Source organism: Vulpes vulpes, chromosome 12 (genome assembly GCF_048418805.1).
Source record: "Vulpes vulpes isolate BD-2025 chromosome 12, VulVul3, whole genome shotgun sequence".
NCBI lineage: Eukaryota > Metazoa > Chordata > Mammalia > Carnivora > Canidae > Vulpes > Vulpes vulpes.
In genome coordinates, this window is record NC_132791.1 from 72,611,164 (window position 1) to 72,637,690 (window position 26,527).

The 26,527-nt window shown below is 39.5% G+C and overlaps 1 protein-coding gene across 4 annotated transcripts in view; it reads left to right on the forward strand.

Annotated features, from left to right (window-relative positions):
* CNOT6 (CCR4-NOT transcription complex subunit 6) overlaps positions 1 to 10,304 on the forward strand; it is a 68,577-nt gene extending 58,273 nt beyond the window's left edge. For all 4 annotated transcript variants that reach the window (XM_072728838.1, XM_072728839.1, XM_072728840.1 and 1 more), the window contains exons 8-12: positions 341 to 495; positions 1,077 to 1,231; positions 2,130 to 2,360; positions 3,871 to 4,073; positions 6,288 to 10,304. In XM_072728838.1, coding sequence (XP_072584939.1) covers positions 341 to 495; positions 1,077 to 1,231; positions 2,130 to 2,360; positions 3,871 to 4,073; positions 6,288 to 6,500 — 957 coding nt within the window. In that variant the 3' untranslated portion in view covers positions 6,501 to 10,304. The remainder of the gene's footprint in view (positions 1 to 340; positions 496 to 1,076; positions 1,232 to 2,129; positions 2,361 to 3,870; positions 4,074 to 6,287) is intronic.
* The last annotated feature ends 16,223 nt before the right edge of the window (positions 10,305 to 26,527 follow it).

The following is a 26,527-nucleotide window of genomic DNA, read 5'->3' on the forward strand; positions in this document are numbered from 1 at the left end:
CACATTGAGCCTGATGCATACACAGTAACTTTAGGGTCTCAGTCCTACTCTTACAATAATTTACATGACCTTGGGCGAGTCACTTTCTACCTGTGGTCTGAAATTAGAATCTGCAAAGTTCCTTCTACCTCTCTGATTCTTATTCCCCATCAATTCTAAAATAAAAGAAAATATACACACATAGAGGTGTATGTCTTTCCATGTTGAAAAGATGTGACATTCCTTATTCTGCAGATTAGTCCTTTGCAATTATTGCAGCCCTTCAAACTGTACATGTAAAGTTAATGCATAGTACTGATTTGGGTCTTATAAAATAACTTTGCCATTTGCAATTTTTCAGGAGGTTGAAACAGAGCAGTATTACAGTTTTTTTCTGGTAGAACTGAAAGAACGTGGCTATAATGGATTCTTTAGTCCTAAATCTAGAGCTAGGACAATGTCAGAACAAGAAAGAAAACATGTCGATGGCTGTGCAATATTCTTCAAGACAGAAAAGTAAGTCATGTTTAAAAAAGAATTTTCTCAGTATTTGCAGGGAGTCCAGGGTGTGGAAATTAGTTGGCAAATTGGAGAACGAAGCATTGTATTACTCAGTAAAGCAACACTGTTGACTTAAAGTGTTTTGAAGCATCAGAAGTGATCTTATTTTGGAGACTTGTTGAAAGTGCTGCTGTTTCTTCAGGTGTTCACTAGGGTTTAACTCCAATTGTTAATTGAAACACCTTGTAATTAACATTCCCTCTAGAATAGTAGAGGGATTCTTAAACCTGTATTTTGGAAAAGAATTATTTAAAAATTACAAGATGGAATATTCCAACATGAAACTTAAACAGAGGATGACTACATTATCTTACATTGTAAAAGGATTTCAAGATGTTATTGGTATCAGTAACAGACTGAGAACAACTTGAAATGGATGTGGGAAGCATGGTGTAAAGTGTGGAGGATTTTCCATGATGTGATTTATATGCCATTGTATTTGTTACAGAAGCTTGGGAAAACTGCATTTCCCACAAAGCTAATACTTTGGTATTCCCAATTCTATGTTTGTGTGTGTGTTTTTGTTTGTGTTTTAGATTTACTTTGGTTCAGAAACACACTGTTGAATTTAATCAGCTAGCAATGGCAAATTCAGAAGGGTCTGAAGCTATGCTGAACAGAGTCATGACAAAAGATAACATTGGAGTTGCAGTACTGCTAGAACTTCGAAAGGAATTGATTGAAATGTCATGTGAGTGACCTTTTCACTTCCTGTAAAATTGACCTCCAAAATTTAATAGAAAGCAGAAAATTTGTTCTAATATTAATAGTCTTGTCTAACACCTGAAGAAACTCAGTGAGAACTTAAGTCATTTCTATAATATCCTATCACTTTTTCTCTACCACAAAGCTTAAGATGACAAAGCAGTGCCCATAAAAGTGTTTCAAACTTTGAAAGGCATAAAGCCAAAGGAAAAATTAGGGTTTTTTTTGCTCCTAATAATTTTTTACATAAAAGAAATGTTGAAGTAAATATTAGTTAAAATAAGAAGAACTCCATATGCTCCTGTAATTTCTTGGCACAAGGATACTCTGTAAGCTAACTTCTCTTCCTGACCTACTTGTAATCATTATTTGAAATGTTTTGAGTTTTGGATAAATGGACCACTAATTTCAAATTAAAAGTATATTTAGAGTGATCATCATGCCAAAAACTGAAACTTCTGTCACTCAAGGAACAGTTGGGACGGGAGATGTTTAACCTGAAGGAGAGAAAAGAAAGATGAAACTTAGTGCCTATATTAAATATATCTAAGAGAAAGGATATAGATTTAATTTTGTGAGACTCAATATAGAGCATCTGAATGAAGTCAGAAGTGTCAAGGAGACAGCCATTTAAAAATAAGCCATCCCAAATAGAATGGGATGTATGTGTTCAAGTAAGTGAATGCCCCACTTTGGGTTGTTCACCCAGCTTGTAGAAGGCTGTTTCTCATGTTTGTGGTACAGCAGATGTAAACATCAGGTGCGTGGTTGTTAGGTAAATATAAGGTCCCTTTTTGTTCCTGAGACTCAGATACTGTTTGCTTTCAGCTAGGCTGATGGGCGGGTTTTGTCTGTCTCTTTGTTTTCTTTTTTACCTAATATAGCCGGAAAGCCACATCTTGGAACAGAAAAACAACTTATTCTTGTGGCTAATGCTCATATGCATTGGGACCCCGAGTACTCTGATGTGAAGTTGGTTCAAACTATGATGTTCCTCTCAGAAGTAAAGAACATTATTGATAAAGCCTCACGAAATCTCCAGTCCAGTGTATTGGGAGAATTTGGAACTATTCCACTGGTGTTATGTGCAGATCTTAATTCTTTGCCAGATTCTGGTAAGAAAAGATATTTTACAGAATGCCTTTTTGACTTAAAATGTTTTTGTAATCTATTGTTTTCGGTAATTCCAATTCAATCAAAATGAAAATTTAGCTGCAACACTGCAGCTAAACTGTGAATCAGGTTTAATATTTAGGTGTGTGTAGTAGGAAGACTATTTTGAAAACAAGATGATGTTATGAAAACCAGAGGAGGAAGGACATTAATCATCTTTAATAATCATGTAGTCGATAACTTGAAATAACTTGTTAAAGAACATATATTTCATTATCCCCAGGTCACATATAATCAGACTCTGAGAAGGTTATTAAGCAAGCTTCTCTGGGATTCCAGCATGTAGTAATAGGCAGTTTAAATTGGCTATTTTCAGGATATTAATATTAGTGGACTTGATACCAATATTACTTAGGTGGAAATTGAGATCCTTTATTTACAGAGATGAGGCTAGCAGTTTGAACAAAAAAAGAACAGGGATCTTGACTTTTATTACAGTGTAGAAGAATACAGAAAGGCTTATTCTTGAATACTTTTCAATTGGATAGTACAGTGAACAAACCATAGTTCTTATAATATCAAACTGAGTATTCCTTTTTGTATTTCAGCTCCTCGTTTATACTCTCATTCACACAGAGTACTTTTCCTTGCCTTTGCTTATGTGCCTGGGCACCCATGTATACACACACACACATTTGGAGTGGTTAAGTTCACCAGCACACACATTGTTGACACCATGATGGATGAGAGCCAGTAAGAAGATAGAAACTATTAAAATGTATTTTTAGGGCAAGTAAAGGTATCTGAGATCCATAACTCTTCAGCCCATCTCATCCAGCTCTCTGGGGACACGGCTGCTGAAGCAGTGGGGATTATTCTCTGACAGTTTCTCCACATGTGTTCTGCCTTCTGTTTAACTACAGAGCATCTGAGAGGCAAAAAGAGAATCTACTCAAATAATACTTATTAAGCCTTATTTCAGTGTTGAAAAAATACAGTATTTTAATAGCAAACACATGAGAAGATGTCCAGCTTTGCTAACTAGTTAAATGAAAAGTAAAATAACTATTTGCAGAGCCCATCTAGCTGGTAGCATTCTCTTCCATTGTTGGTAATATGTATACCAGCACATTTAATCATAATCTTGGTATTTCATACCAAGTAAATAATTCAACATAGGTAGAAACCTAGATACTAAGATGTTGATTATGGAGTTAATTCTTTTTAAAAAGTAAAACCACGGGAATTTTTTTAAAAAATAAGGAACTAGTATAACAACTATGAAACACCACAGCAAAGTACAAAATATTCAGTATACTAGGATCAAAACCGTGTAAAAATAGATTTAGATAAGTTCTGGGAAATGTGAAGAAAAAATAAAACAGACCAAGCAACAAGACATTTTAGAAAGGGGGACTGTGTGGCACAAAGTATTTACTATTACATTTTTTTAGTTTTGTACACTGCATATTTTACTTGACAGTTTTCAAAATACCTGTGTTTTCATTATAGGTGTTGTAGAATATTTGAGCACTGGTGGAGTAGAAACAAATCATAAAGACTTTAAAGAACTGAGATACAATGAAAGTCTTACAAATTTCAGCTGTAATGGGAAAAACGGGACAACCAATGGAAGGATCACTCATGGTTTCAAGTTAAAGAGTGCCTATGAGAGTGGCCTGATGCCTTACACAAATTACACGTTCGATTTCAAGGTGACTTTTGAGATTGGGAAACTTTTCAAACCTCCATTTTTTTGGAGAGTCTTTCTTGTAACTTTATTATGTCTTTGAAATGTTGATGTGTGTTCAGACTAGAAGTAAACCATGTTGAATTAGTTGGCAGCAGTATTCTCTTACTATTCTTCTGTGGAATTCTGTGTGATTAGTGTCCCATTCCTACTTCGTAGGTACCTATTAGAGTCATTTCCAGGGTAAGAAATCAGATGAAATAATAATAATAAATCCTGAGTTTAACTGTCACTGTTTGGGGACAATTATGTTATAATAATGTTCATTACTTAACAGCTATTCAGAAAGTACCATAGTATCTAATTTGGTGTCCATTGGAATGACATATTTCATCTCTCATATTTTAACTGGAACTACTCTTTGAGTGCCAAAATGTGGTTTATATTAACCATTTAATAATATAATTTATATTTATTTATATGCCTTCACACACAGTTAATTAAGCTTACAATGTAGAGCCTTGCCTTAGTGCTTCTCCTCATTTTTAATATCAGTGGTTGCTTAGGACTTGCATTCATCTGTTCTTTTTAACCATTTTTTTGCATTTCTGCTCTTAAATCTTAGTTTTCCATTTCTAAACTCCTGGGAAAATCATCATTCAGGTTAGATTGTGTGTTAGAGTGTTAAATACTGCTGTTAACTGGTTCTTAATTTTGCTGTTAAGGGCTTTTAGACTTCTTTGAGAAACTGTGGAAGAACTTGAAACTTTTTTTATTGGACTTTGGAGGAGCCATAGTACTGTAGATAATTTAACCCTGTAGATAATTTAACAGATGAGTGCGTGGAGGTGAAGAGAGGCTGGAGCAGACTCTAGGGAAAATGAACAATAAATGACAGAAGAGTAACCAGAGGAAGGAGGAGATCCAGGACAGTGTCGGAGCCTAACTGCCAAGACAAGAAGAGAAGGCCTTTTCTAGGGAAAAAGAAGCATTATGTAAGCTTCAGAGAGCTGTTGGTGAGGGAGGCTTCACTGGAGGGGTAGGCAAGAAGACTAGAATGTGGCGAAGTAAAGGATATTACTGGGCAGTGAGGTAGTAAAAACTAACTTTGAGATTCTTATTTGAAGCAGAGTGATTGAAAAAGAGGTGAGGAGTGATGATGACCAAATGGTGGGAGACATTAGGGATTTTGTTTTCTTTCTGTTCCTGTTGCTGATAACAGAAATAAAAGGAAGATACTTAAATGTGCTTAAATATTTTTAGCTGAAAGCATGTCTAGGAGAAGCTGAAGTTTTACAAGGAGGAGAGGGGCAAACTGAGAGGTGGTCAGCTGGGTGCCCAGCGCTGGGCCTGGGTGCTGCTGGGAACAGACAGGGCAAGATGTCCCGGCCTGTGGAGCTCACAGTCTGGTGGGAGAGACCTGTCTCCACAGTGCAAGTGAATGTGTAGTTATACCTTGGGGAGTGCATGAGCAAGAAAAGAGACTTAGAGGTGCTGGCAAGTAGTGAGTACATGAGGGCAAGATTCAGGAAGGACTTTTGAAAGTGTTTGAACTCCACATGAAGGCTGAGAAGAAATTAGCTAAATGACACATAAAAGAAAGTGTTCCAGACAGAGGGCACAGCGTGTGTGGATGCCTTGGGGCAGGATGGAGCTTGATACCTACAAGGAATGTCCTTCTCCCCACCCTAAAAAAAATGGCTAGCATGGTAATAGGGTAGTAAGCATGGGAAAATAGTACAAATCAAGTTAGGAAAGAAGCCAGGGGATTTCTGGGTGGCTCAGTTTAATGTCTGCCTTTGGCCCAGGTCATGAATCCCGGGGTCCTGGGATGGAGGATGTTCCCTGCTCAACGGGGAGACTGCTTTTCCCTTTCCTCTTCTCACTCGTTCTCTTTCTCTTTCTCTCTCTCTCTCCATCACTATCTCTCTCTTTCAAATAAATAAAATCTTTTAAAAGAGAGAGACACTGAGGCCATACCATGAAGGATCTTGTAGGTCTCATTAAAGATTGTGAAAAGGTCCAGAAAAGAGGAAGAATGAATGATAATCATCCCTAAACTGTCTTCATTCCGCTGGATTTGACACCTGGGGGACCGTTTGGTTTGTGTAGTACCTCTTCCCATGTGCTGATCACTTTCTCTGTTTACCCAAGATGACTGCAGGGTATGTCTTGAGAGCTCTCGTGTTTCAGTATTATCTTATATAAACCCTCATCTTTTTTTCCTTCTGTTTTTCAGGGTATAATTGACTACATCTTCTATTCTAAACCTCAGCTGAACACTTTAGGCATCCTAGGACCTCTGGACCACCATTGGCTAGTTGAGAATAATATCAGCGGCTGCCCACACCCACTCATCCCCTCCGACCACTTCTCACTTTTTGCACAACTGGAGCTCTTACTGCCTTTCCTGCCCCAAGTTAATGGCATTCACCTTCCTGGCAGGAGGTAGTCAAGTACCTTCAGAGGACGACCTCAATTTCACTTTTAAACTCAAAATCTGAATATAGGGGAGTGAGGTATGGCCACCAGGGTTGTTATTTTTTTTTCTTTTTTTTCCTTTTCCTTGATGATTTGAATTTTCAATCTTGATTATTTGATAAGGATATAGTATGAAAGCCAGGTGCTAGCAACAGACAAATTCTGAGCCCAATATGCTTTATATACTGTTAGACAGGGATTGGTGTGTTTATACCTATCTTTAATTTGTTACAAGTAATTTTCCTGTTTCTTCTATCCAATATAATATTTTCATGCCTTGAAATAGGAAAATATTTGAACAGCATATTCTCTTTGCACAGAAATCTGTAGCACTACTTTTTTGAGGCCAGTAATAACATCCAGAGACCATTCTTCCATACTCCACTCCCTCCCTTTTCAGACTTGTTTGTAAAATAGAGACTTTGAATTTAGCCTTTATGATTGTATATGATCCACAGAAGACCTGATTTATGAAATTTTGTACTAAAAAAAATCAGATTTGGAAATGATTGTATTGTAAACTAAGGCTAAGTTTTTTTACTGTTTCATGTGTTATAAAGGCCAGCTTGTAAAAGAAGTTGCAACAGACTTTCTCTGCTGATGATTTGCACTGTTAGGGTTTTTGTTAGCCCTTTTGTACTACTTTATTTTTAAACTGAGAACATTGCTCTTTAAATCTAAATCTGCTTAAAGCTTTGGACATTTTCTCAGACCAGAGGCAACTTACCCATGAATTCCTGGGTTTTTACAAAAACTATCTACTAGGACAGATAAGCTGAGCAGTGAATAATCTGTAGGCATTTATGGACTGAATGTAATGGTTGATATATGTACATTCTGATATTTTTAAATCTTTAACTTTTTGAAGTTAAAAAATTACAGCTGCTTGGATGCAGCTTCTTAACTCCTTTTGGAGACATTTCCTGTCCTGTCTCCACTGTGCCTGCCTCAGTTTGTTCTCACCAAGCACTGCCTGTGCATGCAGAGAAAATCTGTGCATCCTCTTTTATATTTTTTAAATACTGTTTAACATTTGTGAGAATTTTATGAAAACGCTTTTGTATAAGCTGTGGCTTTTTCTCCCATTGTGAAGCATTGAATATCACATTTTGGAACGTGTTCCATAGGGTGGGTCCCTGGGTCTTGGCTCACCAGACCCAAGCACTGCTTCGTGGTGTCCTTGCACAGTGCTGTCCGTCACCCAGAATACTACTATCATGTGAATTCTTTTTGTTTCCCATATATTCCTTCGTCTCTATGTTTTTTTTTTAATCATTCCTTTTTTAAAAAAAAGCAATTTTCCATTCATGAAGCAATGTAAATGAGATGTGTTTTCAAAACAGGTCCCTAAGACAATTCTTCAGATCATTTATAAAGTGACTAAGACATAATAGTTCACCCAAGATAAAAGTTATATTGTACCTTGTATTTTCCCATAGTGTCAGTGGTAGATTAGAGATTAAAGCCAGCTTTTAACTTTGCAAAGTTAACTTGTATGTGTTCTGTTCTCATTCATTTCTCAAAAATCAAATGAATTCAGAGGGAACTTGGTCTAACTGCTTTTGTTTCAACTGCAGGCAGGGGAGCAAAAGGATAACATGTGAGCATTAAGAACATGTTGAAATGTTTTTAACAATTTTTATACAGAAAATGAGTCATTTTGGATAATGACTTAAAATTTTATGAAAAATATTTAGCACTTAAATGTGCTTATTCTGTTTTTAAGAGAAAATAAAATAACATACCGTTTAAATAAATGATTTTTTTTTTTTTTAAAGAATTTTCCAAAAGGCTTTGATCTTGAATCTTTGTCTGGGACCTGGTTTTTCCTTTGAGGTTTTTAAAGATTTTGTTGTGATGGGTTTTTATTTTTTGCTTTTTGTTTAAGTTGTGCTGACACCAGACATATCCAGTTTATAATCAATACATTGGAAAGCTGGTATTATTGATGTAGAACCAATGCATAACTTTTTATGGGGTTTTCGTTTTTATTTTATTTTTTGTAAGGTGTGAATAAAAGGTGTGTTTACTCATTTTTCCTAAACACTGTGTTGGTAATGTGCATCATGACAATTTCCAGTGAGGGCAAGCTGGAGCTGGTTGGACTGATGAGGCAAGGGAGACCACTTTTCCTATGATCTGCATTATGGTCCAGAGAGCTTTATGGAAGGGGAGCGGAGAAGCACTTACTCGTTTGTCTTTGTTAATAGAGGATGTATTCTTTTCATAGATGCTGGAACTAGAGTGCACTTGTTAGATGCTAAAGGTTTGAGCTTTACACAAAATGTTGTCATCTGTATTTGTTATTGTCTGCGATATATTTGAACTTGGGGGCAGCATAGTAAGATATAAGGGCCTGTTATGTCTTGAAACTGTTTGTTCTTGCCTCTTCCGGGCACACTGCATTCTGTGGATATGTTTGAACTGCTACTCCATCTTACATAGTGATAAATTGAACCAAGAGTGTAGACTTAAAATTGTAACCTTCAAAAGAGGAAGAAATATTTTGGGTCTGTAAAGAATAAACAGTCACCAAAATAGGCTGATAACTTTTGTGAAGCAAGGTTTTGTATTCTAAACATTTTCAGTGTCCTGAAGAATTTTCAATAATTCATACTCCTTAAAATGCAATAAAACTAGTACATTTCCTCAGTATAGATTGTTTTTCAAAATTCTGTAACAATATATTTAACGTGATGTTGCCATAATGTAATTTCAGTGTTCTTGCTGGGGATAAGTCCATTTTATGAATGTTCTACAGAAATTTTGGGGGTATGTTTTTTGTTTTTACTGATCAGAAATTTGGAGGCACACAATTCCTTGTTGTAAATCTCTTGAAGTACATTTTACCGTATTATTGGTAATTGTTTATGCATTGAGAATTTAAATGTTCATCAAAATTAATTTATGGCATAATTTAAAGTTGTAGAAATAAATTGTTGATTACAGCTTTCATAGTCCTATAAGACAGGCAAGGAGAATCTCAAAGAAATGTGTTTTTACTCTTGATTTGGTGACAGCCAGGAAAACTTATTTTGAGTTAGCACTTTGAAACCTAAAGACATTATTAATTTGGGTGGAATGCACTTCTAAATGTTGGAATTAACATTTCAAAGCTCTTCGAAGATTCGGGTTTTCAGTAATAAATTCCAGTTGTAGTAGTCCATTTTTTACTATTTAAATTCATGGAATTCATTTCCATAGTGACTTTTAAGGTTTTGGGGTCATGTAATGTATCAGACAAATCCAACCTAGGCAAAACAGTTAAAGCAGTCTGTTCTTTTAACGAATCAGAATTTTCAGTACAGGTGCTGCAGATAATTCAAAGAACACCTTTAGCAAGTGTTTCTCCCCTGCTCGTAAACAGTATTTTTTAAGATGTTCATTTTGCTCTTCTTTTTGGTTACATAAAATTTAATAACCGGTATGTTGAAGTAGTGTCTAAAATAGAGTAGTCTTTATTCACAGTACATTATATTGTGTAATGCACTGGACTAATTTTTGTTTACCATTCATGTAACAAAACCCAGCATATTATCTGCACTAAAGCTCAGAGAATGTCGCATTTGCCTAGGCAGCTCTTTGATAAGGGTGATGGGAAACCGAATATGTACCTATGGACTAGTGGTAACAAGGGCTTTTACTGTTCTTTTCAGTGGAACCTTCTTGGTCAAATTGTAACTAGCTAGTATTATATTTATATACAGGGTCTCTTTTCTTTACTGATGTATTTTCCTACTCATAGCCAACCAATAAATTCAATATCTGTTTCAAATTTTTAGAAGTGTAATTTGTATAGTTGTAGTCCTGAGGTTTGAGAAAAATAACTGTTAGTCAGCAGACCACATACTTAAAATTCTGGATTATCTGGGACAGGGTTATAGCTCACCCTTTGAGAAGGGGGCAGAGTGGATGGGGGACCAGGACCATGATACAGGGAAATGGTGCTTTGGTTGTGTTTTTCTGTATAACACTCTATCTTTGCCAAAGTTCAGTTTTATATTTAGGCACCTGATGGTGCATTTGCATTTAGGAATTTTGTTGTTGTTACCATATACCTCGTTAATATAAGAAATGGGCTCATATGTCTTCCGTCTTTTGGAAGGAGTTTGATATATTTTAAATAAATGCTTTTAAATTCAGTAACAAACATTGTGTTGGTGGGGTTATACTAATTCATTAGATGTTCTACTTTTCACATGTATATTTTATTGTATATATAAACTTTAAAAATGTGACTTCCCAGCTCTTCAGAAAAAGTCCATTTGTTTTTTAGAAACTACTTCTATAATTGTAATTTTTAGTGTAGATGCTAGAAGAAAATCATTTAAAATCAGATGACAATGAATTTTTGCCAAGATGTCCACTTTTTAATTTTTTTTAATTTAAAAAAAATTTTAAAGTATTTTTTAATTTATTTGTGAGAGACACAGAGAGAAGCAGAGACACAGGCAGAGGTAGAAGCAGGCTCCTTGCAGGGAGCCTGATGTGGGACTCCATCCCAGGACTCCAGGATCACGACTTGAGCCAAAGGTGGGTGCTCAACTGCTTAGCCACCCAGGTGCCCCATTGCCCACTTTTTCAAAGTACACATCTTCTACCCAATCCTTAACATATAGTTTTATCTCTGTAACAAGTTTTGTTTCTCCTTAAAATTGCCCAGAAGTAAGTGTATAGAAAAGTACTATGTCCGTGTTACTTTATCATTTCTAGTTTATGTTCTTTAGAGGAACCAAGTACCTAAGGGAACGTAAAGTGAAATATATTCAGAATAAAGCTTTTGTGTTCTGGGTAATGATGTTATAGATACTGAGAATTCCCATTTTGGAATATTATCTATGCGTTCAAATTTAAATTGATTTTATTTTATTTATTTATTTTTTTATTTTATTTTTTAAATTGATTTTAAAATAAGGTTTCATAAGCACTGTGAAGACAGTTTTAGTAAACAGATTATGTGTTAGGAGAATCTTGCAGAGGACAGTTTTTACTAGAATTTTTATGAGCCTTGGAGAAATAGCTAAGTTAATTTCCTCCAAATAGTGAAACAAAATGTTTAAATTGTTCCCCAAATGACTAATCAACCAGTTTGTAAGAATTGGGAAAACTGCTGGATTACAAGATGGCTTGTGAACCAGTTTCTGTGGTTTCTTCAGCAACATTAACATTTTAAATCAAATAATTAAGGAAATGGCAATTTTTTAAAGTAGGCAAACTTCAAGTCATTCTAATGTATTTTAAAGCTGTTAAATTATTTTGAGCTTGTCACAAGAAATTGTGCTCACCACATCAACATGACCGGAGGTGGGCAGGCTGGAGAGTTCTTAATGCCAGATACTTGTCAGTCTTTGTAGCACAGTGAATAAGCTGCAGGCCCCAGGGAGCCTGTCAGCACAGCACAACTGTGTCTTAGTTAATGTCTCATCCACCAGCCCTGTCGGTTGAGCATCTCCCCCTGTGTGGCAAACCTACGCATACTGTTTCCCAACGTTGTGTAACTCTTGAAAACCTGGTATTAAGGACATTGAAAAGGAATGATAGTGTGACCAAAGCAGGATGCAGGGCTTACTTCCCTTGTAATACTCATGCTGATTCAGGTGGCTGGTTCTCAGGGCAGTGACGTAGGTGTGTGGGGGACATGTACTCAACATAGCTTTGTGAGTTACCAGAGCCCTTCTCTCCTCGACCACAATGCTTGCCTGCGGTAACTCTGAGCAGCCCAGATGGTGAGGGCACTATGTGTAGTTGGTCCATTTTTGGTGATCAGTTATTAATGTACCTTTCTTGGTCACATAATGAATTTCTTCTTGTCAGACACTGCATTATGATTGGAAATAGAGACTTAATCAGCCATGGTCTCTGACTTTAAGTTGCTTATCGATCATTAAAATCTAATATAACATGTACTAAAGGCATAATGGTTATGGAGGGAGCAAATTTCTCTACATGAACCTACAAAATTTTCCAGAGGTCACCTTAGAGCTACTTTTAAAGGACTAAAAACCTGTTTCCCAGCTGAATAATAGCTATAGTAAAACTCTTCATGGAATCGTGGGTAGTTATGAGTTTCAACACGAGGTGAATCTTGAAGTGGGAAGCACACTAGCAGAGTGGAACACTGGATGCCTTTGGACCTTGAACCATATAAAGTTTGAACTTAAACCTGTAGGTGGTGATAAAGAGCCATATAACGCTTTTAAGTAGGTGCAGCATTACCAGGTTTATATTTTAGAAAGGTTATTATTAAGCAGTGCTTTGGAGGGTGAGTTAAAACTGTAAAACTAGTTAACTGGCTCTGGCATGGTCCACTTGATAGATAAGCTGAGGATGGCTTGCAGGGCAATAAGAGAAAAAAGGAAGGGGAATTTGAAATGTTCAGGAGTCAATAAGAACCTCGATTTGTCCCTCATCCCTTGTGGGTGAAAAGACACGTGAGTTTTGTTCAGTCACTCATTACTTTCATTAGGCAAACCCTGACTCACCGTGTCTTAATAAGTATTTGCCACCAAGGCCCTCATTTGTTCTTTACTGACCTCACGAAAACACTTAGGCAAAGAATTGTTTCTCAAGCTACACTACTTCATTTTGCATTATTTTCATAGTTTAGTTTGCAAAACAGATCCAGTGTGCTTCTAACTGTATAGTTAAGTAATTACTAGGTGTTAGGAGATACTTTCATAGAGCAGCATATAACAAATGGAAGGAATCCAAGAATTCTAAGCCTTGTTAAGTTTCCTGTCATGCAGCAGATTAGACCTATGTTCAATATGGTATCCTTAGCCACATGTGCCTTTTGAGCACTTCAGATACGGCATGTATGACGGGAACTGTAAGACGTTTTTTGGTTAAATGAACCTTTATTGTGATAGGACCAAATTTCCCTTTATCTGAAACATTGTATAAGACATGAAACCCGTAAACACATGACCAATTGATGTCAAAGAACTGACTCCTCCTAACAATATTTTACTAGCCAGAGTAACATTATAATGTGTTTGAATCCTTTCTGCTAGCACCATGAGTTACTGTGCCAATGCAGACCATTAGTAATTGAGATGCCTTTTTCATTTTAATATAAATTATTTTTCTGGTTTAAAAAATAAGTACAGACAAATTGTTAACTTTAAAATCAGTGCTAATACAGAAGTAAGTTAGTCACACAATTGGAACAATAAAATTTAGAATGTGTATCACGAATTTCATGATGGACAATTGCAACTTGTTGCATCAGAGGAAAAGGAAAAACCTGTGTAAAGAAATAAAGTGAGCAACATTAAGATACATTTTCTTCAAATACATAGTGAATTTAATGTTTCCTGCCAACAGTTAAAAAAAGAATAGATGAAATTAATCACCTGAAATAATTAGAAGTCTAACAGAAATGTCATTTTTTAAAAACTCTTTATAACAGGATATGAGCTTATAGATTTGGCGAGCTGTAAAAAGGCTTGTATTCTTCCACAGGAAAAAGCCATTTTAATGGAGATGCAGTATAAAAAATATATTTCCATTAAGGAAATTTTGTTAGAAAATGACACAAAGTATTTTACAAAAATGAAATAGTTTCAGTTATGCCAGCTGTTACCTATAGAATATAAGACCTTCCTAGTACTCTTAAAGATTGTTCAAAATTTAAAGTTGAAAGTGCTTATTACTAGCTTTAGATAAGTTGTGTGATACAAAAGACACTAACCAGTTAGTACTTTGTGTATGCTTTTTCTTAAAGGACTTCCAATTTACAAAGAAATGTGAATTCTCAGCCTAAAATCAGACTTAAAACCTAGATATATTTGCATCTTTTACATCTTCCAAAGGATTTCTTCTAGTTATGAAGAAAGATCGCTTCTGTCACTACAGATAGTGTTCCAGCTGCATTAGGTCAAAAATCTGGATTGGAATTTTAATGAGTTTGGATTCCCTTTGTTGTTTTGTTTCACTTTATGATGCATATTGAAAATAGTTGCACTTAATTTCCTGAAACAAACTGAAAAGTGTCATAATTGCTAAAATTAAGTATAGTTTTAAAGCAGGGAACCCTCACCAGCTTGTGGAGACTATTCAGAAGGACAGAAGGCAATTTAATGGTCTTATCTTTACTAATACTCATTGGTTGAATTATGAAGAAACTTTAACAATGGTTTACAGTTCTTTTAATAGTGATTTAAGATTATTTTGCAACAAAAATGCTCGCAAAATATGCAGTAATTAAAAGCAAATCATGTCAGTATGATACACATTTTCTTAGTAGTATCAAGCTGCAAATGAGTGAACCAAAATTGAAGCTCCAAGGAGAAGAAAGGGTATTTGTGATCTTCACAGACAGGGACAAGAATTCATGTTGAACTTCACAACACAAAGTTGTGTGAACACCAAGAGTGCTGCTTCTAACATTTTAAGTGTCATCACATTTTGCAAATTGGCTGCTAAAACTGCAAGTAAAACCTGAAGAACACTTTGTTGGTATCTTGGTAAGTTAGAATTGCTTTTTAATATATGCAAATTTGAATTGGATGTTACTCAAGCTGACGATTAGTACTTGAGCAAAAATGCTCGTAACTTGGAGAGAAGTTGATAAACTTTTGCTGCGAAGTTAAATAGATTATAAAAGAATTAAACTGGCTTTGCTGATGTTGTTTGAAAGATTTTTTAAAAGGTTTTATTTATTCATGAGAGACACAGAGAGGCAGAGACACAGGCAGAGGGAGAAGCAGGTTCCCTGCAGGGAGTCTGATGCTGAACTCGATCCTGGGACCTGGGATCATGCCTGAGCCAAAGGCCAATGCTCAACTGCTGAGCCATCCAGGTGTCCCGGTTTGAAATTTTTTTTAATGACTTTTAATGATTCAGTTATGAGAAAACAAGTATATTTGGGATAATTTGGATATATGAATCTACTCTTTCAATTATGTTTTATGTAATTGTTAAAATCATTAAAATATTACACTAAAAATATTAATGCAGAAAGTAGGAGAAATAGACAAAGGTATGAGACTGAACAAAAAAGTAAAATGATAGGTATAAGTCAATATTAATGTGAATGGATTAATAAAGGTCAGGCTAGATAAAAATAATCGAACCATATGCTAACTACAGAAGACACATTTTAGATTTAAAGACACAGGTTGAAGTAAAAGGATGGAAGAAGGTATGCAAACATACCTTGGTGTGGCTATACTAATAAGACAAAACAGATTTGAAAGCAAAATAATTACTAGAGATAAAGGGACATTTTACAATCATGAGCAATGCTAAACGATAACCACAAACTACATGAAGCAAAACTGACAGAATGAAATGGATAGATGATTGATGTTAATCATTGCCCAAAACGCTATTCCCAGCGGATTGAACACTATAAACCAAGAAGACATAACAGTATAGAATACTCTACCTAACCATACCAGAGTACAGATTCTTCTCAAGCGCACATGGAACATACTTCAGTAGACCATCAGCTATGCCATAAACCAGTAAGTTTAAAGAATGGAAATCTTACCAAGTATATTCCCTGATCACAATGAAGTGAAACTAGAAAGAAAGTTGGGAAATTTGTTGGAAATATGTGGAAGTTAAACTGTACTCCTAAATACCAGTGGGCCACAAGAAAAGAAAATCTGAAGATAAATTAGAAAATACTTTGAAATAAATGAAAAGACACAATATGCAAAACTTATGTGATGCAGTGAAAGCGGTACATAAAGGGAAATTTGTAGCTATGAATACCTACATTTTAAAAGATCTCAAATCAGTAACCTGATCTTCCACTTCAAAACACTGGAAAACAAAGAGCAAGGTAAACTCAAAGCAAGCAGAAGAAAGGACATAATAAGGACAAGTGAAAAATAATGAAATAGAGAATAGAAAAATCGAAATCAACAGATACAAAAGTTGATTCTTTGGAAAGATCAGCAAAATTGATGAGCCTTACACTGAGCAGAAAAAAAAGATTACTAAAATCTAGAATAGAAGGAGGGACATTACTACCAACCTTATAGAATGAAAATTATTATGGAATACTATGGACAGTTGTAGTCTAATGACTGAGATTATGTAGGTGAAATAGACAAATTACCAAAACTGACAAGAAATTAGGAAATCCAAATAGGGGATCCCTGGGTGGCTCAGCGGTTTAGCACCTGCCTTCAGCTTGGGGCGTGATCCTGGAGTCCTGGTATCGAGTCCCACATCGGGCTCCCTGCATGGGGCCTGCTTCTCCCTCTGCCTGTGTCTCTGCCTCTGTGTGTGTGTGTGTGTGTGTGTGTGTCTTTCATGAATAAATAAAAATTTTTTTTTAAATCCAAATATTTAACGAGAAATTGCATTAAAAATGAAAAGTATATAGAAAATCCCAGGTCCAAATGGTTTCACTGGTGATGTCTTCCAGGTACTGAAGAATAAATAATTCTTCACAATCCTTTCCAAAAATTAGAAGGAACAACTTAGCTCATTCTGTGAGGCCAATATTACTCTTATGTAAAAGCCAGACAAAGACATTGCATGGGAAAACACTACATCAAAAGCTAATGTTGCTTTTGAATACAGCTAGGAATATTTTCAGCAAAATAGGAAACTAAATCCAGCAATATGTAAAATGATTACGCAACATGACCAAATGGGATTTACCTAAAAAAATGCAATATGGGCGTAATATCCCCAGTTAATGTAATACACTCTATCGATAGTTTGTAGGGCAATTTCACAAGATCATCTCATTAGCCTCAGGAAATAAATTGACAAGATTCTATGACCTTTCATTTGAAAACAAAAACACCAAACTAGGAATGGAAGAGAACTTCCTCAGCCTAATAAAGAGCTTTTACAAAGAACCTACAACTGACATCCTACTTAATGGTGAGAGTGAAGGCTTTCCTTCTAAGATCAGAAAAAAGACCAGATGTTCACTCTTCTCACTTCAACGTTGTACTAGAAATTCTAGCCAGGGAAATAAGGCTTGAAAATGAAATAAAAAGTAGTAAGATCAGAGAAGTAGAAGAAAAACTGTATTTGCAGATAACATAATCTTGTACATACATAGAAAACCCCAAGTAGTCCACACACCAAAAACCTATTAGAACTAATAAATGAATTCAGCAAGTTTATTAGGAATAAGCCCAATATACAAAAAAACATTGCATTTCTATTCACTAGCAAAGAAAAAAAAGTAATTATATTACAATAAAAATAAATACTAGGAAGAAATATAACAAAAGAAATAGAAGATTACACTGAAAATTATAAAGCATTGAAAGAAGACTCCTAGATAAGTATTAAGACTACATGTCCATGGACTGAAACACTTACTACTACTAGGATGATGATACTCCCCAAACTGACCTATAGATTTAACTCTGGTCCCTATCATAATTCCAGCTGGCTTTTTGTTTGTTGCAGAAATTGACAAACTGATCTTAAAATTCATGGAAATCCAAGGAACTCCAAAGAGCCAAAGAATATTGAGAAAGAACAAAGTTGGAAGACTCAAACTTCCTCAGTTCAAAATGTATTACAAAGCTTCAAAAATCAAGAAGTGTGATTTTGGCCTAACAATAGCATATAGATCAATGGAATTGAATTGAGAGGCTAGATATAAACTCTTATATTTATGGTCAATTGATTTGAGACATAACCAAGGCATCTTATTAGGAGAAGGAATAGTGTCTTTAACAAATGCGGCTGGACAACTGAATATCCAGAAGCAGAAAGAATGAAGTTGGATTTCAGTCTCACACCATGTACAGTAACTAAATGGAATTTTTAAAAAATCTAAATGTAAGCGCTAAAACTAAAATCCCGGGATCCCTGGGTGGCGCAGCGGTTTGGCGCCTGCCTTTGGCCCAGGGCGCGATCCTGGAGACCCGGGATCGAATCCCACGTCAGGCTCCCGGTGCATGGAGCCTGCTTCTTCCTCTGCCTGTGTCTCTGCCTCTCTCTCTCTCTCTCTCTCTCTATCATAAATAAATAAAAATTAAAAAAAAAACTAAAATCCCTTAGGGGGAAAAAAAAACAGGTATGAATCTTCATGACCTTGGGTTGAGTAATAGTTTCTTAGATAAGACATCTTAAAGTGCAAGCTTGGGGAAGAAAAGAGGTAAATTAGGTTTCATCAGAATTAAAACTTTTGTGCTTCAAGGGAAAAGAAAGTGGAACCACAGTCCACAGAATAGGAGGAAATATTTGTAAACCATGTATTTGATGAGTCTGGTTTCCAGAATATATAAAGAACAATTATGACTCAACAATGAAAAAGCAACCCAATTTAAAAATGGGTAAAGAATTTGAATAGACATTCTCCAAAGAAGACCTGAGTTTCTTTTTTGCAGTGATAAAAATGTTCTGAAAATGCATAGTAGTAATAGTTGCAGAACATTGAATATTCTAAGAATTCCCTGAATTACATACCATAAATTTTATGGTGTATATAAATTATCTCAAAAGGCAAATGAAATCATTTTTTTTTTTCTGGGACTTGAGTTACTTGAGAGTCACTCGTGTTAATGCATGTAGTTGTAAGCTGCATTGTGATTTTGCATGGTATGAATATTCCAGTATCTACCCTTCTTTGCAAGTATCTTTGAGTTGTTTCTAGTTTTCTTTGCCCTTCCCCCAGCCCTTACAAATTATTCTGATCTGAACTATCTGGGAGGTGCCGCAAGCAAGGTGTGCAAGCTTCTCCGGAGTGAAGTCCTGAGGGTTGGAATGGTTAGGGGTTGGGGCACGTGTGTGTTTGACTTTACTAGAGATGCTCACTTCTGTCCAAAGTGTTTCTGTCCCCTCTCCCACCAGAAGTTTATAAAATGTTACTGTTCTCCAACCTTGCCAATACTCTCAGGTTTTTGTCTTAGTTTTTGGCAATCTGATGGATATAGTGGTAATCCACTGTGATTTCTGTTTATATTTCCTTTATTAATAACAGGCTTTTTTTTTTTTTTTTTTTTTTGCTACTTCAGGTTCCCCTTATGATTGGGCTCCCTGCGTGGCGCCTGCTTCTCCCTCTGCCTATGTCCCTGCCCCTCTCTCTCTGTATATGAATAAATAAAATCTTAAAAAAAAAAAAACATAGTTACTAAGTCAAATGGGCAAAATAAGATATTTAAGGAAATCCTACTTTCCACCATATTCCCTCTTTCGCCAGGATTATGGTTGGTTTCTTCCTAGGAATCTACAGGGGAGAGGAAGCTAGCCATTGCAATTAACCTCAGGACTTCTTTTTTTTTTTTTTTTAAGATTTTATTTATTTATTCATGAGAGACACAGAGAGGCAGGGACATAGGCAGAGGGAGAAACAGGCTCCATGCAGGGAGCCCGACATGGGTCCCAGGTCTCCAGGATCAGGCCCTGGGCTGAAGGCGGTGCTAAACCGCTGAGCCCCCCGGGCTGTCCAACCTCAGGACTTCAAATGTTACTCATGGTCTCCCTCTGCTACTAAGTTTTGTGATCTCCCTTCCCTTGTTTCCCTGGGAAGGCTCCAGCGGTAGAAGGTCCCAGGGCCATCTCAGGAGGGGTCCTTGGCTGAGGCCCCAAGCCCACCGTCATTTCCAACAAGCTCCTGTAGCACACGGTGTTCTTCCAGTGATCCCCTTGGACATTTTAATCTGGTGCATTAACTGAGGAACATATGTAATGTTGGAAGAAATTGGCCTGTGGTCATGTCAGGTCACATCATGTCCCCACTGCCTTCTTCACCAGAGATGCACAGTGATTCATCTCCTTATTGGTTTCTTTTTGTCCAGACCAGATCCTTACACAAAGACTCAGAACACTTGAGAATCTTGGGGGCTGTGGTGTTGATGAGAGATATAAATTTAATCTGGTTCCTGATGAGCTCCCTGTTCCAGGTTGACCTGTGAACTTGTCAAAATGCACCCTCCTCCATCTATAATCCCCAAATATCCTTGTCAAAATAGAGAAAAAAGCCAGACCCTTGTTTTCATATAAAACAGATACAAATGGATTCAGATTGTCCGTGGTGGGTTGGTAGTCAAACCAGGGAGAGCCCCTCCCAGGAAATGTGAAGCAGAGCTATCCTTTTCCTTAACTTACAATTTGTCAACAAAAAAGGAAGTTTCTCCTGAGACATCAATGCCTGGCTCTGGGCGCCTTCCCATCAATGCTGGGGATCTGTCCAGAAACGTGGGTCTTCCAGTAGAACAGAAGCAATCAAAGCCACTAACTTATTTCAGTGAAACTATCAGAAGCCCCAGGGAAAATCAAATTCCTGCTCCATTCCAGGGAAGAAAACAACTTTGAAATATTTGCAACAAATCGCTTTGTTTAGAGGCTTGTGCAGAGTGTAACAGGTGATTTAAAAAAAATCCCGGTTTTAACTAACACATACTTGCCTAACGCCTGCCACCTTTAAATTACTAGCTCTATGTCACCTGCCAAGTGTCAGAAGGGTCTGTCACACAAGGCACCCCGCCCCCCCACGATCCCAGCACAGTGCCCCTCCGGAGGGGCGGGGCCATCCCACTGCCAGCAGGGGAGGAACAGGATGGTTAGCAAGGCAAGAAGTCAGCCCCAAAGCTGCTCTTAATCAATGTTTATTGGGAGAGCTGGGGAAGCACTCGAATGGTCTGAGCTGGGCAGCAGGTCCCCAGTCTGCAGATGGCAGCATCTTGTCCCCAGGCATCCTCAGCTCAGCGAGGGCACGTCAGGGCCCCCTGCAAAGGAAAAGCCAAGTTTGAGTGCGCTCTCCCCCTGCCCACTGCCACTAAGCAGCTGAGGGGGCCCCGGGCGGGGTTCCTGGAAGGGTCATGCCCCAGGGGCCCTCTGCAGCCCCCCTGCCCTTCATATAGGGTCAACCCAGTTCCCACCCAAGGATGATCTTTCCCTGGCCGTCTTCTGGCCTTTGTAGCGTTTTGAGGAGCGGAGTGTTTGCATTCAGTGGGGGGGTGGCGGCGGGGAGCGGGTGCCCTCCCCGGGAGGGCCTGCGGTGCCCACGCAACCAGGCGCACCTTCACGGCCCCCGTGGCCTCAGGGCCCAGCTCGGCCACACGATCCTGGAACCCTCCATGAGACGCTCCGGTCCACGTCCAGAGGGACGAGGACCCCTGGAGCTAGTAAGCAGAGGAGTGGCCAGGTGCCAAGGCAGAGGCAACAGGGTGCCGGCCGGCTACAGTTGGGGCCCGGGACGAGCTGAGCCCTGCCGCCGCTGCCCGCCCCCCCCCCCCCAGTGGCAACGAGCTGGGCACTCACTGGGGTGGCCAAGCAGAGCCACACAGCACCAGGAGGGCAGCGGTGAGCCCCAGGGCGCACCGGGCTCCATGGTGCTCCTGAGCGCAGAGCTTCATATACCCCGTCTTCACCCGTGTCCCAGGCGGCAGCCTCGCCCGCCACGTCCTCCTGAGAAACACACTGTTTGCTCCGCTAATAGAGCCCTGGCCAACACAAGCTGGTGGGCCCCGGAAGCCCGTTCCCCCACCGGCCTGGGGCACAGGGACTTCCTGCTGGTAGGATCCCCTGGGCCAGAGGCGGGGCTTCAGCCAAAGCATGAATGCAGCAATGCTTTGTGGGCATGAGGCCCACCCGGGCCTTTGCCTTTGCAGAGAGCTTTCTATATTGACCCCAGCTGGTCTTCCAGCAGTGGGCCCGGGTGAGGAAGGGGCAGAAGTGGCCCCAGTCCATCCCTCCAGATGCCAGACCATGGAAATGTTGTACAGTGGGGGGTCCTCCTGGCTCCCCAGGTTAGACCTTCCTCCTGGTGGTCCCCCTGGTGGGGCCACAGGCAGTTACCTCTTCAGGTGCTCTGCACTCCACGCCTACAGATGTGGGGTTTAGGGTAGCCATGATGAGCGTGGGCACACACGAGTGGTCTTCACCCAATCCTTATATTTTTCCTTGGCTATTGGGGGGGGGGGTCTTTTGCATTATAAATCTATGTTTTGTTGATCATTGAAGCAATTGCAATAGGAAACGCATTTTCAACTTGTGAAACTTCACCTCTGGGAGATTTTTTCCTAAGGGATGCTGGGACACAGTTCGATGGGAGTGCCAGATGGGGTGAAGGGTGCAGCCAGGGGGAAAAGCAGCTCACCCTGCACCGCACCCGCAGTGCCCCCAGCATTCACCAAACAGATGCTTTCTCTGGCCAGCCCCCTCTGGCAAAGCCTGGGCTGGCAGCTGGGATTACCTCCTCCCACCAGTCAGGGTGACTGTGCCTCCTGCCATGGGAAAGGGTGCTGGGGCTGAGGAGAAAGCCAGAAAGGTTTCTGGACACAGCTAGGAGGTCTCCCCTTCTGCTTCAGCGTTTCCTGGCAGTGTCCCCTGCTGGGAACATTGCCTCCACTTGGCTGAGGAGATGTAGCTTAAGGAGAAGCTGCAGAGAATCGCCAGGGAAGTGTGCCAACTGTGTGCATGTGTTGGGTGGGGCGGGTGGCACTGCTGGAATGTTCTCACAGGCCTCTTATTCCTTTGAGGCTTGGACACATGGATCCCAAAAGAGCAGGCGTGGCTCATCCTGGCTTGGGATTGAGAGAAAGCCTTAGCAGCCCCAGGGCCAGCCAACCGCTGGGATACAACCGCAGCCTGAGGACCCCGGGCCCCCTGGAGCCTTGGGGGTGGGGGTGGGGAATCTCAGCCGGAGCCTCTTGGAGAAATGGAGGGCCAAGGTCAGGCTCCATTCTCTGTGGGGACTTGAGCCACGACTTTCCAGTAACATTTGGTTGTGGGAATTGCAGATGGAGCTGCTCTCTTGTTGGTTAAACCCTGGACATGGTGGCATTGCTGGCTTCACCTGGACTCCTCAGCCACCAGTCGCCGGAGCACACCCCCGACCGCAGAGCTTGGGCAGCACTGAAATAGGGCAGGATTCTGGGTCAATGGTCCTCAGAGTCGACTTAATTATTGACCCGTTTCACGGTTCTGGGGGCTGTATCTCGGGAGCAGATCTCAGGATACAAAGGAGCCATGGACCTGCCTCTGATAGCGGGCGGTCAGGAGGTCCTGATGGCTCTCCCCGCCTGGTCATCCACACTTTTAGCTGTTAGACAGAGTGGGTTTACAGAAAAAAGAACAGGATGGACCAGATTTCCTGCAGGCGTAGGAGCTGTGTGGATGCTTGCGCCTGGCCCACTGCTGCCCCCAGAGACAATGGCTCCTGCCAGCCTGTCCGTGTCCTGTGTGGCTGAGGGGTCCTGCTCATTGGTAGTCCCACTGCTCCTTGACTTCTATCCAAGTGGCTGTGGTTCAGCCAGTGCTGGTCCTCTCTGCCCCTTGGCCCTCATCTTTCATGGGTACAGTCCAGGGAAGCAGCCCCTCGGGCCCACAGTCTAGACTCCAGGCTCTGGCCCAGGCTCCAGGCTCTGTGGGTCAGGGCTCCGAGTACTCTGGCATTCTGTTCTTCTCTGCTGTTCCTCCCTGGGGGCCACAAAGGTAGGGCTGAATCAAGGCAGAATTCCTTGGGCTCTTGGGCAAGACCCACCTAATGGCACTACAATCATAACACTGGGGGACAGGGGCAGATGGCTTTTCTTTGAGCTTTATCTGACCTTCTCAAATGCACTAAACGAGAACTGGGTCCCAACCAGAGAAGATGGTTAAGAGTTGACGCAGACTCATGGAGCGAAGATACTTGGAATCTGAGCTTTCTTGACCTTCCTCTCCAGAGCCAAACCATGTCACTGTGTCCCCAACTGGACTTCCATCTTTGCTTCTGGTACCCAGGGCAAGTGCCCCCTGCAAATATTCAATTACATCTGAGATAAGAGGGAGCAATAAAAGTAGTTCATGAGGTCACATTTAACATTTTTTTGGTAAATTTTTTTCCTGATATCAAACACAAGTGCCTCGTACTTTTATTTTCCAAGTTTTGTCTACTGCTTTTGCTAATTCTTCCCAAACTCCCCAACAGAAGGTTTCACTGGGATCCTCTATAAGATGAGGACATTTACAGAGACACCCCTTCAAGTCTTCTGTCCTTCTGCTCCATTCTGGCGAGAGGGCCCCAGGGGCTGCCCCATTCTGAGAATTCTGTCCAGGAAATTACCTCCTCCTGGGTTACATGTGTCCCACTCTCCTCCAGTTTTCCCGAAGGATCAAGGTCAACCTCAGGCTCCAGCCAGGATGAGGCTGGGTTGGTCACCGGCTGTGTAGGGTGTGGGAAGGCACCCTGGGCTTCAGCTGCTCTACTCATAGGACCATCAACCAGTAAGCCCGTGTCCATCCCTTGCCCAACCTCCCCGTTCAGAGCCCTACATGGGGCAGTGCCCTCCCAGACCATGGGGTTCCCCTTCCTTGGCACTGCCAATCCCTCCACCTACCACTCCCCCTGGGGAATTATTCCTCTATTGTTTGTCTGCTAAAGTTAAATTATTATTGAGATGAGATTCACATAACATACAATTAACTATTTAAAAGCAAACAGTGTTGTGCAACCATAACCTCTATTTAGTTCCAAGACATTTTCATCACTCCAAAATGAAACCCCATACCCATTAAGTTCCTGCCCATTCTTGCCTCCTCCCCAGCTCCTGCAAAAACCATCACACCGAGGTCTGTCCCTATGAATTTGCTTATTCTGGGTGTCTCATATAAATGTGATAATACAGGGGCACCTGGCAGGCTCAGTCAGTTAAGCCTCTGCCTTCAGCTCAGGTCTTGATTTCAGGGTCCTGGGATCAAGTCCCATGTCGGGGTCTCTGCTCAGCTGTGAGTCTGCTTCTCCCTCTCCTTCTGCCTGCTTGTGCTGTCATAGAAATAAAAAAAAAAAATTTTTTTTAAAAAGTGATACTATACACAACTTTTTGTGTCTGGCTTCTTTCAGGGAGCATAATATTTTGAGGTTTATCCATGTTGTCGCAGGTGTCACTGCTTCATTCTTTTTTGTGGTTGAGTGTTCTATGTACACATCACCAGCTGCTTACCCACCAGTGGGAGCTATTTACACCTTTAGGTTCTTGTGAATAGTGCTGTCATGAACATGTATATACAAGTGCTTATTTGAATACCTGCTTCCACTTCTTCCAGTAGATACCCAGGAGTGGAATTGCTGGATCATGTGCTCATTCTATGTTTAACCTATTGAGGAATGCCAAGCTGTTTCTACTGTTTTTTATGTGAGGTTTCCAATTCTTTCTCATCCTCACCAATAGTTCCTGGTTTCCTATTCTAAGCATCCTAGTATGAATAAAATTGTACCTTAATTATGTTTTTGATTTGCATTTCCTTAACGATGGATGGCTGTTTATATATCTTCTCTGGAAAAATGTCTATTCAACTCCTTTGTCTATTTGTTGGGTTGGGTTCTTTGTCTTTTTGTTTTGAGCTATAAGAGTTCGTTATATATTTTGCATACTAGACCTTTGTCAGATAAATGGTTTGTAAACATTTTCTCTCACTCTGTAGGTTATTTTTCTTTTCACTTTCTTGATAGTGTTCTTTGATGCATGAAAGTTTTTAATTTGGTGAAGTCCAATTTACCTGCTTTTTCTTTTCTTGTTTGTGCTTTTGTTGTCATATCTTAAAAATCCGTTGCCAAAGCCAAGATTTGTTCATGCAGATTTATCCTGATATTTTCTTCTAAGAGTTTTATGTTTTTTGCTCTTATATCTGGGTTATTGATCAATTTTGAGTTAGTTTCTGTATATGGTGTAATGTAAGAGTTCAATTGCATTTTTTTTTTTTTTTTGCATGTGAGTATCCCGTTCATCCATTTTTTTTTATCATTTAGAAAATTTTTGGCTTGTTTTGTCATTGTTGTTTTCTGGCCAGTTTTCTTTGCCTTCGTGGGTTTACAATTTGAAATAGTTATTATTAGTCCATTTTGAGTAGAAATTTGGGAGAGAATAAAGTAAATGCATATGCTTAATGGGAAATCATAAGAATTAAATTTGAAAAGGTCTCTAGTATCTTTCTACTCTCACTGATGGGAGCTAACCTTCTAATTTCTAGTGACCATTGTCAAGTCAAGCACAGAGAAAGCAAGCACCATGTTTTCAAGCAAGTAATGACTAAAATTGTTTTGAAATTTCTAATGATTTGATAGAAGACAAGAGAATACTT